We start from the raw sequence: 16,647 nt of genomic DNA on the forward strand, positions 1-16,647 counted from the left end.
ATTCAATATTATCACATTACCCTCAGTGCGAATGAGCTTAAAACAACTCACCAACTCACAGTTGGCTTTGAGTCAACTGTCTTACAAAGCAGCATCCAAACTGCTTGACAAACTCAATATGCCCGTGATGTTTTCTCAAGGCAGAGTTTCAAAGCATTGGCTCGGAGGACACAGACTGGAAACTTGGGTCAACAGTTTCCAGAGACTATTTATCTTTACATTGATCTGATCTGTCCCTGGCGTAAGATAACACATCAAACTCAAATTCACTTTGAATCGTGGTGTTCTTGTATATATATACAACAACACGCATATTGGAGGGTCCGGAGGGATATGGAGAGTGTTTTGATGCAGGGCGTGTGAGAATACCCGAATGGAACAATAAGAGTCCAGCTCCAGCAGATTTCAAATGATTAAAAGATGATAGGCAAGCCAATTAGCTGCAATTGAATCAATCCATATTGCAAAAACATTCCTCTGCACTGACAGTGAACAGATGTCTGACACAGCCAGGAGACAGGGTTATTTCAGGGCTCAGGGACTGAGCATTTCAACAACAGGTGGTTTCCACTATGAGTACCCTACTACCCACACTTCTATAGTTATTTGACTTTGGCAAGTCAGGCCATCAAGAATAAAGACAGGGAATACAAACAAGATATTAATTTTATGAAATATGAATATCAAATGAAACCTTTATAATATCACCACAGTAATCAATCTAGTTAGCTGGCTACTGGGTCCTGCTGGAAACAGCTAGGTTTTAGAGTGAACTACTGTATATCCTTAACACCCAAGGGCTTCTTGCAAGTTGTAGAATACAGAATATACCTCAGCTCTGTGTGAGGCTGAGTCAGGGGACAGGCTCACAGTAAGTACATATGCACACAGACAGGAACTGGGTACTGTGGGCAGAGTTGTGCAACAACACCACACTGGCATCAACTTCCTGCCTTGAAGAAGACACGTTTTAGCAAAAACACATCCACCCACCCGCCCATCAATATCAAACATTACTCACTGTTGACAGTCTAAGTTTCTCCTCTGACAGTTCAGGATCCCCGCAGGGCATTAAGCAAGCGAAAGACAATTTTATAAACAATTGTGCAATCTTGTTTTATATCCTCATTCCACAAAAATGGATCCCAAAATATGTTGGATGAATTGCTACTATATGTCCACTTATGGGCACTTTGCGGTCTACACACAAGCGGTGTTTTCTAAAATGGAAGGAACAGTCAATATTGGTTTAGAAGGAAAAAGGATCCTTGCAGCCGAACCTCAAATTAAAGTGGCAGAGACACTAAAAAGACAAAAACAACACATGAATGTGGTGGTTTGAGAAAAGACAGTTATTAGTATATCTGGAGCTTCAATCTCCTTCAAATTTAGAGAAGTGGCAGTACAATAACACAGTGAGAAAATGTCCCTGTTGCCTCATAATTGTAAGCTTGAGACATGTTTGAGGAAGTCACCTACTGTACATTAGCATGTGACACTGTCTTCCAGGGGAATCACAATACTCAAAAAATGTCTCTACCCTGGAAACTTTTGTCACAGAGCTACTTCAAATTCCAACAAGACACATATCAGCCCAGAATCGCTTTATTTTATTTTATTGTATTCAATGTCTTTGTTTTGGCAGCTGAACAGTGTTTCTATACGTCTAGACTGCATGGCCAGACCGGTATGTCGTCACTGGATCTGCAGACCTCCTCTCACACTACTAACCGCCGTGTTCTAGTCTGGTCTCCCTGTCCAGAACCCTGGGCTGAGTTTCCCAGAGGCATCGTAGCGCTACGTTCATCGTAAGCTATGGCGTTCATCATAGCGCTACGATGAACGTAGCGCTACGATGCCTCTGGGAAACTCAGCCCTGGCTTGTTATGGTTACAGCGCTACAGTAGGCTGGCTTCCTCATACATGGACTTGGTGCAGTGCAGGCTCCCTAGGAGAGGTGAATGTTTACACTGTGGTTCAGTGTGCTAGCCAAAACCTGACTGGAACTGACTCTGACCACATCTCTCGCCCGTCTAAATAAGCTGAACTAAGGAAGGGGAAGGGGAAGAGGTAGCAAGACCAATTAAAACCGCTATTGTGAAGCAGTCGACATGGTTTACAGGCACTGGTCCCACAGCTGGTCAAATGTCCTATTCTTGAGCAACTGTTCTTGAACTAGAGCAGGATTCTCAGTTCCCTGAATAATTCTGGAGAACAGATATTTACCGTATGTAGTCATTATTCAATGAGTAATCTGATCACTACAGGAATAATCTGCTTCCGTAAGCAGCAAAGGAACTAGAGTCTGTGTTCCAGCTTGGCAGCATCTCACCTGATGGTTCTGATTGAACTAGAGTGTGGCAGTCGTGCCCTGACACCTGTTCTGTGTTCCTCACAGGTTGTTAAACCCTGAGTTACAGAGAGACAGACTGACAGACAGAGAGACAGACAGACAGACAGACAGACAGACAGACAGACAGACAGACAGACAGACAGACAGACAGCGTCTCCACTGTAGCTCACATCTGGAGAGCAGCTGCCCTGCTCTCCTACCCAGCATCCCTCGGGGGAGGAAAGGCATTTCTCCTACAGCAGGATGGTCAACAACCTTCTCCCATTCCTCCCTAACTCCGCCTGGGAACGCCCAGCCACGTCTTCCTGCTCCTAAATACGGACCGGCCTAATTATATGGCAGAGACATTTTGGGAGAAGGAGACAATGATATGGGCTCGCTAGGCCTGTACTCCACTCTCTCTTTCTCTCTGGGTTATTTTGTTTTCCTGGTCGTCTAGGAGTATAAAGAGACGATTGTGACTGACTGGGCCGGAAGACGGACGAGAATGTTTTCACCGTCTGGAAGATCCCAGATAAGGTGAGGCCAGACCACAGGAACTATGACTGAGACACTGTTGGTGGCGCTCACAGACAAGTGGCACACCGCACACATGCACACACACACACACCGATGCGCGCACATGCACGCACACGCACGCACGCACGCACACACACACACACACACACACACACACACACACACACACACACACACACACACACACACACACACACACACAGGAAGACTGGGCTTTACCCTGTAATTAGAATGATGCAGTGAAATGTGTCAGTGTGTTTGTGTGTGTGTCAGTCAGATTGTTTATGCGTTTTCAGATGAGGGAGGTTTTATGATCGAAGGATAGTTCGCTGCCTCACTGCAGGTGTTCAGAAGTGGAAAAGAAGGTATTATGTTTGTGTGTGTGTGTGTGTGTGTGAGAGAGAGAGAGAGAAAGAGAGAGAGAGCCCACCAGTTTCAATGGCATGACTCAGATGTGGCAACTCAGGCGTAACCCTGCAATCTCTGCAAGCATTTCATCCCTGGGGGAATATCTAAACACAATGACGGTGTGGTCCACAGCCAAGACACCGCGTGCTGTTACCATACAAGCAGCTCATTTGCTCAGCTTTCTCGAGGTAGGAGGCCGAACAACCATTGAACCTTTCAGCATATGCTAGAGAGAGAGAGAGAGAGAGAGAGAGAGAGAGATAGATAGATAGAGAGAGAGAGGGAGAGAGGGAGAGAGAGAGAAGAGAGAGCGTCTCCATGGGAGTTTTTCTTTAATGTGCCACACACTACGGCCCCTATCTCGGTGCAAAGCCAAGTCCAGGGTATAGGAGAGGAGAGAGAGAACGAGAGGGAGAGGAAAGAGGAGGGGTCGGACTGAAGCAAAACACATGGATCATCCCGGCTGCTTCTCTCCCTGCGTCCCCGCTCCCATCCCTACAGGCTGGGAAGCCCCTCCCCCCTTCCCCCTGGTACCCCCGCCCCCCCCCTGTAAATCCACGGTGCCCCGGTCTCTCCCGACTGTCTGTCTGCCACGCCGGCGGGGGGATCTGGGCCCCGGCGTTCTGTCCTCCGCCCCCTGGAGGAACACGGGGGAGTGATTTAGTATCACAAGAGACGCCTGGGCCGGGAGGAGGGGGTGAGGGAGGGGAGGGAGAGGGAGGAAGAGAGAGAGAGAGGGAGAGAGAGAAAGAGAGAGAGAGAAAGAGAGATGTGTGTATCCTCAGTACTGAGAGGCCTGGGGACACAATGTCTGACTTGAGCAAATTATGCCTCACGCCTTGTAGTTCAAAGTATAAATATTCAAATGGCTGGCTCAAGATGAATTGGAACAGCTAAAGAAGATGACTGTGCAGGCGAATACTGTACATCAATAATAAGCTCCCTCATGTAATCTGTGAATTCTCCTTGGAGGCAATTGCCATGAGCGGGCCATCTAACCATAAGCCATTCCACTACATTCCACTACTCCACACTGTTGCCAGTGGGCCAAGGTCTCTGTAAAGCCTGTCTGCTCCGGAGAGACACAGATGCAGTGCATCCCCAAGTCAAGATGACTCTTCTACCACTGAGCAGAGGAGCTGTGGGACTTTGCATAAATATGCCTCTGTGTCTGGTGCACTCCTCAGTGCAAAACAGGAAATTTACTATTTTCATTTGGGGGTGTAGCCTCAGGACGTCGTGCATACCCCTCCCTCCCCGACGACGGAGGGAAGAGTGAGGAATTGTGGGTCGCTCCGCCATGTTTTTTTTCAGGGCAGTGTCGCTACGGCGATAGGGGCTAAAGGGAGCCTCCGGGGGTAATGAAGTGGAAACAGGAAGTGGACCTAAGTCGGACCGGCCGGGTCTCCGCTACCAGCGCTCAGTCGCTGCGGTGACACAATGGAGACGAGGTAGGCCGACCGAGCCAGAGTAGACCTCAGAGACACAGAGGGGAGTGCAAACAAAAAGAGTGTCACATGAGTTACAGCTGGGTAATCACCCACTTCTATTATTTGCCCATATCCTGGCCTTGTTGTGCTGTGGAATGACAAACAGGAACAATGGTACATTAGTTAAGGAAAGGTCTGGGGGGGCCTCGAGGCCGCCAGCAGATAGATTCCCGTTCCCACACTGAGTAAAGGGGAGGAATTTTTACCCATCCACAGCCTGCGTGCATCAACTCAAGGTCGCGGCACAGGTGGGGGAAAAAACGAGTCCGGCGGCAGGCTAGCTCTTGGTCAGGTGCTCCCTGTCACTGACCTCCGATGGCGTTGCACCTGGAGGTGATCTCCCAGAGGACCAGGGCCATGGAGTAGACGTCCGTCTGCTTGAAGGACTCGATGTTGTCCAGGTTGATCCTGGACTCCAGCACCTCAGGAGCCATGTACCTGGCTGTGCCCACCTAGGGAGCAGGGAGGCACACATTTAGAGGCGAGCGTGCACACACACACACACACACACACACACACACACACACACACACACATACACAATCGCGTGCGCACACACAAGCACACACACACACACACATGCGCGCACACACACACATACACACTCAGGCGCACACACGCACACGCACACACACACACACACACACACACACACACACACACACACACACACACACACACACACACACAAAACGTCCCTCTACTAACTTTTTTGAATTGTGAAATCACAATAAGTGTTTCAAATGGCTTTTCTGGTTCTCCCACTGCTTGTACAGTATTAGGAGGCGTTTCAGTAGAACCACTGAATTAGCTAGGAAGCAAAGAGGCAGCTCTTTAAAAAGCCCACCAGCAAAATGATGACTTTCATAACAGAGTGTACATGGGCGTGACAGTATTAGAGGTGCTACAACATTGGGCCGTTAGGGCTCAGTCAGCCCTGTTAGTCTGATGGCTCTAATAAAACAAGTCACTAACAACACCTTGTCTATCAGCAGCACCATTCATCCGCTGAGCTGAAAGCCTAAATCAGGACAGACGTTACGGGACGGTCTCCCAGACATGAAGCCTAGTGTCCCGGGCTAAAACACGTCATCGGACATCCTCCAGGTCAGGGTTTGCAGAGGGAGGAAATTACTCTGATACTACAGACAAGCAATACTTTATCATGATCCGCATCACTAATCCAGCAAGTTAAAAACCTAGAACAAGCCAGACAGTACGGTTACACAGAGAGAGTGAAGGGGGGGGGCGGTGAGCGAGAGGGGAGAGAGAGACGAAGGGAGAGAGAATGGAGAGAGAGAGAGAGAGAGGAGAGAGAGAGGGGAGAGAGTCCTGACCTGTCCACTGTTGGCAAGCTCGTCCACAGACAGGGAGTTGTCCAGCCTCAGGCCCAGGCCAAAGTCACACAGACAGCAGGTCAGGTCGCCCTTCACCAGGATGTTGGAGCTCTTGATGTCGCGGTGGACGATGGGCACCTTGTAGCGCCCGCAGGGGGTGTGGTCGCTGTGGAGGTGGGCCACGCCCCTTGCCATAGACCCGCCCAGCAGCCACAGGTCCTCCCAGCTGATGATGTGACGCGTCAGGTACTCCTGGAGCGGGATGATGCTCAATATCAACTCATATAAACCTGGCAACCCATCTCAAGTTAATATTCAGGACTATGTAGATATCTGAGCTAATAACATTATCTATGACTATTTAGTACCATTAATGGCATCCAAATGAGAACAATTTGAGAACACACGTTCTCTCCAGGAAATGCACCTTTCTATATAACATTGTATGTATTGATAGTTGCGATACACAATATCATCAGTGTGAGCGTGTTGCTCCGCCTTGCCCAGACCCACCTGCAAGTTCCCCCGGGGGTGAAAGGCTGTGATCAGCCAGTACTGGCGAATCACCTTCCTTTCCTCCGCTGTCAGGAAGTGTAGCACGTTCTCGTGGCGGAGGTCGGCGTCCGAGAAGATGTCCTTCTCGTTCTTCCACGAGGCGTACTCCTCGTCCGGGAAGATCTTGACGGCGACCGTCTCGAAGGGCTGCTCCCCGGCCGAGGCGCCCTGCTTCAGTCGGGCCTTGTAGACCTCGGCAAAGCGGCCCTTCCCCACCTGGCTGTCCAGCTCGATGGGCAGCAGCTCGGTGTTGTGGTTGAGGTTGTTGTCATGGGTGGAGCTGCTGTCCGAGCCCTCCTCGTCTATCATGATGGCGCGGCCGTCGCTGAAGTCCAGGGGCTGGCCTTTCTTGCGCTTGGTGCCGGCGCGACGCTGGCGGTGGACCCGATACCAGTAGAAGGAGGTGATGACCAGCACGGCCAGAATCAACAGAGGAACCAGACTGACCAGGATTACCGACACCACTGGGGAGTCTAGGGAGGAGGGAGGAGGTCAGAGGGTTGGAAGGGAGAAAGGAGAGGGGAGAGGAGAGGAAAGAGGAGAGGAGGGAATTGTTTTATTAAGGTGCAAAGGGAGGTCTAAGGTGTAATCGGGAATAAACAATGAACATTAGTTTTGATACAATTTAGCACTGAGAAATCAATACTAAAGCCGCACGGTCTCAAAGCATCATGGGAAGGGCAAAGCACCATTCCTCTCCGAGACGGCGGAGCAATCTGACTCTTCCCTGAGGAATGTCAGTATGGATCTGAAAGCTAAAGTTAGCGGACTCTGGTCTGTGAACACAGCGTGTCCTAACCAGGACCCAGTCGACCACACATTGTATATCTCTTTATAGAACACGTCTGATTTTTATATTTGAAGGGAGTGGTGTCTGGCGCTGGCTAGACCGATGAAAGTTTATTTATTATGCTGTGTTCACGGTCCTATTTCTGGATGGTTGTTGTAAGACGCAGAGCCCAGTAAAAATATTGCAATAAGAATGCATGCATGTCAGGCCCGATCCTGTGAGCACGGGGGAGGGGAGGGGGGAGACGAGGAGGGAGAGAGGGAGGAGGGAGAGAGGGAGGAGGGCAAAGAGCAAGTGGCCGTCAAGCCTTTACTCCCTTTCTTCAGACAGGAAACCACATGTCTGAAATCCTCAATGTGGCCCCAACCGGTTTGTTTTTGGTTTAGAGAGAGAGGGAGAGAGAGAGAGAGAAAGAGAGAGAGAGAGAGAGAGAGAGAGAGAGAGAAGAGGGGGATGTGTGTGAGAGAAAAAGAGACAGAAAGAGAGAGAGACAGAGAGAGAGCCAGAGAGAGAGAGACAGACCACGCGCCACATTAACAAACCTGTTCCTCCCTGTACCACTGCCATGTCTGGCTGAACACAGCCACAGAGGAAGGCTAGTCGCTTCCCCTTTCCAGAGACTGAGCTGGGGCCCTTTTTACCACGGTTCCGGAGAGGAGTGCTGATCTAGGATCAGTTGTGTCCCCTGAATAAGCCTATGTGTACAGAAGGGGACATGATCCCGGGTCAACGATCCTACTCTTGAGATGCTTGGAGAATACGGACCCTTGGTGTTAATGCCTGCGGGAGCTGTTCTTGTCTGTTCTGCCCAGTCAGATGTTCTGCGGTGAACGGGTTGAGAGATGGCGCTCAGAACCATCCCTCCGTTCCTCCGCGGCGAACACGAGGAGATTTCTTTTCCATGACGTCGCCCCCCGTGCAGATGCTTTCAATTTGGCCTCCGCGGAGCGCCAGGTCTCGGAAATGTACCTCACCGCTGTTATTACTGCCTGGATGCTGTAGTCAAAATACATCTGATTTTAGATCCAAGGCTGTAACTGGAGTCTACATCCAGCCCGCACGCTAAGAACCTGTTTGCAATCTCGTTTTTAGAAAGTGTGTACAGAGTGCAGAGGACACACATGTTAGCGTTCATGCATGACACCTTACATGAGGAGCTGATAGGGATTGTGTAAGCATTCCTCACCACATGTTAGAACACAACTATCTTATCCCACAGTACATGTCCAGGACCCAGAGTTTTTCCAGATCATGTGTCATGACCAGAAAAGTACTGTATTTGGTCCATAGTTTGGGACATATAGTACCAAGGGGGAGGGGAGGCTGTCGCTAAAGGCCACTGCTAGGAGGAGTGAGGACGACAGCCACGGTGGAGCCCTACGTTCCCCAGTAGGAGGCAAAAAAAGGCCTATGTCAACAAAATCAAACATGACACTTGACGTGCTACCTGAAGACCACTCACAGACACGGTTTCCTCTAAGCTGGCTGTATGTCTAACTTTTGACAGATGTACTAGTAGCCTAATAGCCTATAAATTGGTAGCATCAATAACTTGGCATTATAGCCTTTATGACACAGGCCTACTGTACATTACATAAACCTATAAAAAGTAGATAACATAGGCCTATTAATTCCCGTGTCTGCCAGCTCTGTGGATTGCCTACAATATAAAAAACACAATTTGGGCCGAATAAATCATGCTGTAGTACAGTACCTCCGCCCAAAAACAGATGTTGCAGTGCGTACTACTGGTACTGGCCGAAAGCACAAACTCGTATGGACGAAAGCGTATGTATTCGAATTAAAAAAACTGCCAGTGTTTGAAGCAAAGAGGTTAGGAGTTGCTATTGTTGAGGTAATAATGAAATGAATAATAATGATAATGACAACTATAATAATAGGCCTACTAGTAGGAATTATGTAATTTGCTTAAATCAGGATGGGGTAAGCAGGGCTCTTTTTCACCCAAAATGGCATGCCGATATCGACGGCATATCGATGCCGACGACAGCCCTACATTGGGCCGATAACCATTGTAACGGCTGCCGTCCTCTGACCTACCGCGAGCCGCTCAGCAGGCCGCTCATGGGCCAGTGAATCAATGCTAGCTGGGAAAGTACAAGTAAAACAGAGAAGGTTTTTAATGTCACCTCACAGGACACTTGGGATTTTGCTCGGTCCTAAACGTTTTTGAGGGAACATTGCTCACAGAGTGTGAAGAAGATATGGTGGTTGCACTCATCCTCGGAGCACGAGCAGATGAAGAAGGTGGAGCCCATGCCCGTCCTCTCCTTCATCTCACACTTGCTGTTATTGTAGTCGTCCAGCAGCAGGCCGTGGAGCTTGTGGGCAGGGTTGTGGCAGATGGTATCAATGGTCATGTTGTTATCATTCTTCCTCCTGAAAACACACCATCACAAATATTAGGTGAATTTATTTCTTTTTTTTTTGTCATGTCATGTGAGACAGTAGTAAAATCTGCATGTCATTATTGAACAATTGAATGCACAGTCCCAGCGACATAGAAATGATCTGAATCTGACAGGTCAAGAGAAAGATTATATCACCACAGTCACGCTGTACACTGACAAGTGAAGTGTGCAAAATCCCAACTGGTGTTGTGAAAGCTGTTTTAAGAGGCGCTGCTGTACACATGCTATTAAAGTTATGCTGATTCAGGCTCTCACCATGCCCACAACACTGTTAACAGTGAAAGTGCCTTCGGCCCAACTACGCCAACACAGGTCTAGCTAAGCTATGGTATGTCCAGTGGTTCTGTAACTGGGTTTGGCAGAGATAGTGGCTTAGGTACTTGCAAACATTACAGAGAGCATACTTGTTTTCAACTGGTTCCAAGGTCATTCAGAGTGATGATGGAGGTGGTGGACAGAGCTGTCTCCATCTGATCTGCCCACTAATCCTCCACCAGGTGTTTCTCAGCCGGAGTGATTTAAGGTTAGAGGTCAGGTGTTTCTCAGCCCCGGAGTGATTTAAGGTTAGGGCAGGTAGAACCATCTGACCTGTGATCTGCGGTTGTAGAAGACTGTTATCTGTCGCCACTGTTACTCACCAGATGCTGACGCACACATCGTCCGCGTGGGTGCAGATGGCTGTGATCTGGCATTCGGTGAAGCAGCTCCCTGTGCCGGGGCAGCTGGTGGGCTGCACGTCGCAGAATTTACACAGTTGTGGTAGCTTAATTATGCCCGGGGTAGTCTCTGTGTGTGTGGGGGGGGGACAGACAGGTGACACAGGGAGGAGAGACAGTTTAGATGGATGTCTGGTTCCAATTGTTCCTCTTTGTATAACTAACTCGTTACTGAGTCATACTTGAATCACCTCATTTCTTCTACATCTGATGTCTAGACACATCGGAGCAGATAACACAAGCCAAACACAGACAGCCATCTCATGCTTCTATCTTGACTCATTTGAAGTTGCTTTGTTTGCCTTCATATGGTACTGAGCTGCAAAGGGATGCTTTTAAAGAGCGTCAAGCGTCTCATAAAACAAATCACACATTAGAACGAACATTTCCTGCACTCAAGACATACTCTCACCCACTGTATTCGCCCTATATGTTAAGATGGTCTATTGAAGAAGTGAAAGATTAACAAGGAGAGAAAACTGAGAGCCCCACAATGATTTTTTTAAGGAAATGGGGAAAAAGACTTTGAACTTTTATTTTCAGTTATGAACAATCCTTCTGTTTGCTGAAAGAAACAAGTTCTAGTAAAAAGGATGGAGGAGGACATGTGGAGGGATTCATACTCTCCTAACCAGTATCTGAGTGCCAATCTTACCCTAGAGAAGGTTAGAACTGTTGCTAAACATAAGAAAGCTGTAGGATTTTATTATTTACCTAATGGAAATTTGAAGTCTCCTAAACTGTTTCAAATAGTATTTAAACTCTTTCAGGCCTGTTTTGAGAATGGTATTGCTCCTTCCGTATGGTACAAATCTATAATCAAGCGTATCTCCAAATCTTCCAAACTCCCAAAATCCCACTGAACTATAGAGGGATTAATCTCATTTGCACAGTTTGTAAACAATATTTCTGCATTCCAAATAACAGGCTCTCCCACTTCCTACAACCGTTTGGTCAGTTTCTAGATTAACAGAATGGCTTTAGGAAAGCCAGAGCTTATATAGACCACATCTCTACTGTCTCTACAATGGCTAGAATCCAGGAGAGAAAAACAACTTTTGCATGTTTTATTGACTTTCAGAAGGCCTTTGATTGGGTGAATAGAGACCTCCTTGCTTTTAAACTAGTGCAATTGGGAATTGATGGAAGATTCTATGATATGGGTTGGGAACCTTGTAAGGTTAGACACAAAGGTGAAATGGTACGCTTATGGAACAGACTGATTAAAATGCCAGGGGACAGGATAATACAAAAAGTGTTTAGCTGGGATCTCACTCAGAACTACCCATGGGCCCAAGAAATGTTGTCTATTTTCTATAAATGTGATCTTCAATATGTTTTTAGAAACAGATTACCATGTAATGTAATGTATCTCAGCTTAAAAACAAACTTTTCTTGACATATAAATGGGCTGAGAAAGAGAGAAAGAGAAATGGGCAGTCGATATTTGCCTTAAGCCTAAACTCCGCACATATAGCCTTATTAAAGAGAACTATAGCCCCGAGCCCCGATGTGTACTTAAATCTCACAAGAGCCAAAAGGTCCGTTTTTGCACAACTAAGATCCGGTACCCTCCCTCTGGCAATAGAACCGGGCAGATATGGAGTTCTGGAAGAGGAAATATAAAATGAAATCCATTTTCTGTTTTGTCCTCTGTATGATGAGGTATTATTTGAAAATTCATATTTGTATGAACGAGTATTATTTGAAAAGAGAGAGATAAATAATAAGCTATGACTTTATATGAATGTAGGCCTATTACTTGTAAACTATTATGTAGCCTAGGTTCTTATTGGCCTCACCACACCCAACCTCTCAGAACTGAACAACATAGCCATCACCCGCATAGCATCCACAATAGAACAGGACCTCACTCACCCACTCAACCACCACCTCACCCCACTACCCTCTGGACACAGATACAGGACACTCAAGTGCAGGAGGGCCCGCTTTGGGAAGAGCCTGATCCCTACAGCGATCCTGCCCTGAACAGCAGACCACGCTGAAGGAGGTCTGTTCATGTTGATGGTGATGGTTCTAACTTGGTAGTGTCAGTCCATGGGCGGTGGTGTCTTACTGTACTGTACTGTCAATGTCTATGTAATGTCCACCTATGGTGTCTATGTAAAATGTTGCTCGTTGTTAAATGTATTGTGCCATGTCCTGCAGTCCTGTGAAAACAAATTTCCCCTTGTGGGACAATAAAGTCTAATCTAATCTATTCCAAGTGCTCTCCTAGTTTATTATCGTGGATGTTATAGCAGTAGCTAGTTTTGTCAGAAGAGCGCAGATCAAATTAAATGCAAAGGGGAGTGGGATTCTGCCAGGGAGTCGGAATTCGGTGTAAGCTGTGTTGCTCAGAGTCAAATAAGAAAAATAAAATAAAGGAAAAAGGATTGTGGACTTGTTCCTGGGTGTCACGAAGAGTACAGTATGGGCTGGCTATCCTTCAAGGAGAACTTGATCTAACGGATGTGTTAACATGTAAAGAGCACTGTCATCCTATTGGTCAATGTCAAGGTACGTCATAGACATGGTCGCAGGAGATGTCAGACTAGGCAGGAAAATACAAAAAAATCTGATATGCTAGACTTCTCGTCGGGGTGTCGTAAGGCGTCCCAGACGCCAAATCGCTGATCTTCGATTATGCCACACTACACAGCTTTTCAGCGTTCCCGACGTTCAAAATCGGCGCTGGACACTTTGCCTGCGACAAAAAATTGGCCCAAAATCATCCTGAATTCCTGTAGTCTGCACAGGCCCTAAGGCATGTAGGAATGCATGTCTCCTTCAACTCAATCAATTACACTAAAGTATGAAGCTAGTCATTTTAAACCCACAATGCAATTTATTCATTTTTAACGGTGCAGCCGCTTCTATACATGTGTGTCTGTGTGTGTGTCCTTTCGTAGCATGAAATTTAATACCATTGCACACCAGCAGAGGGCAGTAGAGATTGCTCGTAAAACTGCATCGCTTACTTCACCACCTGGGTGTGATTTTTTTCCTGGCGGAGGGTGGGGGGGAGGTGTGAGTACTCCTGTGAAGTATGCACAATGAGAAGAACCCCCCTCCCAGCGGTTGTGTTCAGACCTGACTAGACAGCAGACCAGACTGCATGGCCTGAGGGTTAGATGCTCATCTACACAGCGGAGACAACAGTGAGACAGGCATGAACAACAAACATAGAGAACATCACTATGACTTTCACTTGAGCATTCTCGAATTTGTCACTCTGATGAGTTGTACCTCGCCATTGTACTCTGTGACTATCAAAAAGGACTGGATAGAGTGTGATATGTTTGAGCATCTAAAAATGAGGGGAATATGTGTGTGTATGTGTGTGTGTGTGCGTACGCGCACCCATAGAAATATTGTTTTTCTGCCTGTCCGTGCATTGCAAGTGACAGCCCTGATAAACATCAGACAGCATGCTGCTGTTTGGCTGAACAGTCGAGGCAACAAATCTCTTCCTGGCAGCCAGAAGAGCCGGCGCCTCCTCATCACCGTCCATCCCCACAGTGAAAGTATGTGGGAAATATGTCTGTGAGGATACGGTCCTGGGCCCCGTCTATCACCAGTCTCTTGTGTATCACTGGGAAAATATGCAAGTAATGAAAAAAGCCACGATGTTATGTTATCACAGCGAGTCGTCGTCCAACAGTACTCGGTACAGGGATGTACAGTACCTGAACATGAGAGAGGAGGGGAGGGGGTTCTTGTGCACCTCCCTCCCAGACCTTTCTGGCTTGTCTTTAACAATAACCAAAGGCTATCAGACTGAAATCAGACCCTTTTAATCACTTTAACACAGAGGAGCAGAGGGAGAAATATGTGGTAGGAGGGAGAGAGAGAGGGAGGGGAGAAGTCTTGCGTTGTTACCACGCTGTCTAGTGTGACCGGCTGTATAGGCCACATGGGGGGGAAGTTCAACCTGCTTCTCACATCAGCACCCTCGTGACACAGCAGCGATAGTAAAAGTGGGTTGCTGACTAAAACGTTGAAAATGTGCAGCTCAACCATTTCCTGTAGAAGAACAATATCCATTTGATACAGCTGGGCTCAGCCCAGAGAAATGGAGGCTTTCAATGTAGATGTGGATAGTCACAATCAGCAACGACCAGGGTTCCAAGTCTGCAGGAGAGAGAGAGCCAGTAGCCCAACCAACCCGTCCCCCGTCACCTAAAGGCGTACTGTATCTCTTCCCACCAGACACTCCAGGAGTTGGACTTTAGAGAGAGGCGCTGTGCTCCCTGAGTCTGGGACAAAACCCCCTCTGTGGCCCGGCCTTTCCCTCGGTCCGCAGGGCGGGGCGGGACTGTGGCGGGACGGAGCAGAAATACAACCTGGGAGCTGGAAAACAGCTTCAATGCTGCGGCCGCATTCACATCCCCACTCTACCTGGCAGCGCTCACACTGAGACTGTGTCTCCACAGCAGACAGGTATGGTACCCCTCCCCCCCCCCCCCCACACCGCACTCACACAGATAAATAAAGACACTGAGCTTTAAAACTACTCCCCCACATGTTGCTGAAAGTGCAATTTTTGAAAGTTTAGCCCGAGGGCGTGTCTGTAGTGTGTGTGTGTGTGTGTGTGTGTGTGTGTGTGTGTGTGTGCGTGTGTGTGTGTGTGTGTACAGTATGTGTTTTATTTTTTTAAAGAGCAGTGCAGATTGTCTGACGCTGTGAACAGAGGCGGATTAAAGGTCTTTGGCTGGGAGCCATAGTGGTGGGGAGGTGATGCTTCCATGGTAATTATATCATTAGAAGAACTCCTCTCAAAGTGTATGTCATTTAGACCCAGAGAGGCGGGCGGTGGTGGAGATGGATGCTGGTAATTGTCACCCAGGGCCAGATATAATTGCAGAGGAGGGGAGAGAGGATTATAAGAAGTCAAAGCCGTTTGGAGCCACTGGGACTGAGATGGAGACGGGCCCGTGCTGTAGATTAAAGCCTCTATGTCTAGCGTGGCCTAAATGACAGAGCAGCGTCTCTCCATTGTGATTACACATCAAAACAAAGAGTCCCTTTCTAAGGACCACCATGCAGGCTGTTGATAGCAGCAGGTGGAGCCGCTCCTGAGAGTGGCTCCAGAAAGCATCACACAGTAGTAGGCTACATTTCCTACAGGAGGTCAGAAGACCTAGCACAGAATGACTGCTGCCTACATCTGACTGTAAATTATCAATGTATTTGATTGTATAATATAAATACTCCTGTACATTTTATAACCTTGGCGGTATTGACAGAATGGCGTGTGATAGTTCCCCCGGTTGCTTAATTTGCATACAAAATATTCATGCGCCAACATGTCCACTAGGCTATATCAGCCACAATATTTGCTGATCAAATTCAAAATGTTTGATGTAAGTTAATATTATTAATAATAAGTAAAAATACACTCTTTCCTATATTTGTCCTATATTTGGCGCTAGACAAATTCGTGAGTTTTATACTTGATCATGCTATGCAGTGTTCGAACCGACTTATAACGCTAAAATCCAAACTAGGCTATTTTAATGCCTTGTTAACGCACAACCAGCCGCGCGCTCCTGAAGTCCAGCACAATAAAGTGTTACTCACCCGTCTGTTCAAACACAATACTACCGAAGAGTATCGTTCCACACCAGAAAGCGGAATACCGAATTAGCTCCATTTAGAGAAGAGCAATACACTCCTCTTCTTTTCATTAATTTACTAAAGCCGTGACAACGACGAATATCCAGCTTCAAATTATCGTTGGTCTTGAAACTTGCTTCTTAAGATCCGCCTGTTGCTGAGTTTCACTCGTGCGCCTAACCTCCCAGCCCCCGGTGAAAAGTAAATAGACGGGGCTGAACTTGCCGTATATGACTCACAGTATGCACTTTTCATGAAACAGGAAATCCTCAGAGAGGGCAGGACAGTTTTTTTCTCTCTCCAAGTTCTGTACAGCTGGCTTGTGGCACTGCGGCTTGAAACATGTTATTATGAAAGCCCAAAACTCAGCTAAGCAAGACTTGAAATTACATGCTTCAAAATAGATGCTCTTGGTCTATTGGTCCGGA

General features: G+C 47.4%; 1 protein-coding gene across 1 annotated transcript in view; it reads right to left on the bottom strand.

Moving 5' to 3' along the window:
* The window catches only part of LOC311322786 (TGF-beta receptor type-2-like), an 18,341-nt gene extending 1,943 nt beyond the window's left edge, over positions 1–16,398 (bottom strand). Inside the window, exons 1-6 of the mRNA XM_084454903.1 lie at positions 16,184–16,398; positions 10,523–10,670; positions 9,662–9,852; positions 6,621–7,135; positions 6,108–6,359; positions 5,081–5,222 (exon numbers count right to left, since the gene is read on the bottom strand). Of these exons, the coding sequence (XP_084311029.1) occupies positions 5,081–5,222; positions 6,108–6,359; positions 6,621–7,135; positions 9,662–9,852; positions 10,523–10,670; positions 16,184–16,256 (1,321 nt within the window). The 5' untranslated portion in view covers positions 16,257–16,398. The remainder of the gene's footprint in view (positions 1–5,080; positions 5,223–6,107; positions 6,360–6,620; positions 7,136–9,661; positions 9,853–10,522; positions 10,671–16,183) is intronic.
* Positions 16,399–16,647: the final 249 nt, after the last annotated feature.

The sequence above is a fragment of the Borostomias antarcticus genome (assembly GCF_949987555.1).
Source record: "Borostomias antarcticus genome assembly, chromosome: 21".
Taxonomy (NCBI): domain Eukaryota; kingdom Metazoa; phylum Chordata; class Actinopteri; order Stomiiformes; family Stomiidae; genus Borostomias; species Borostomias antarcticus.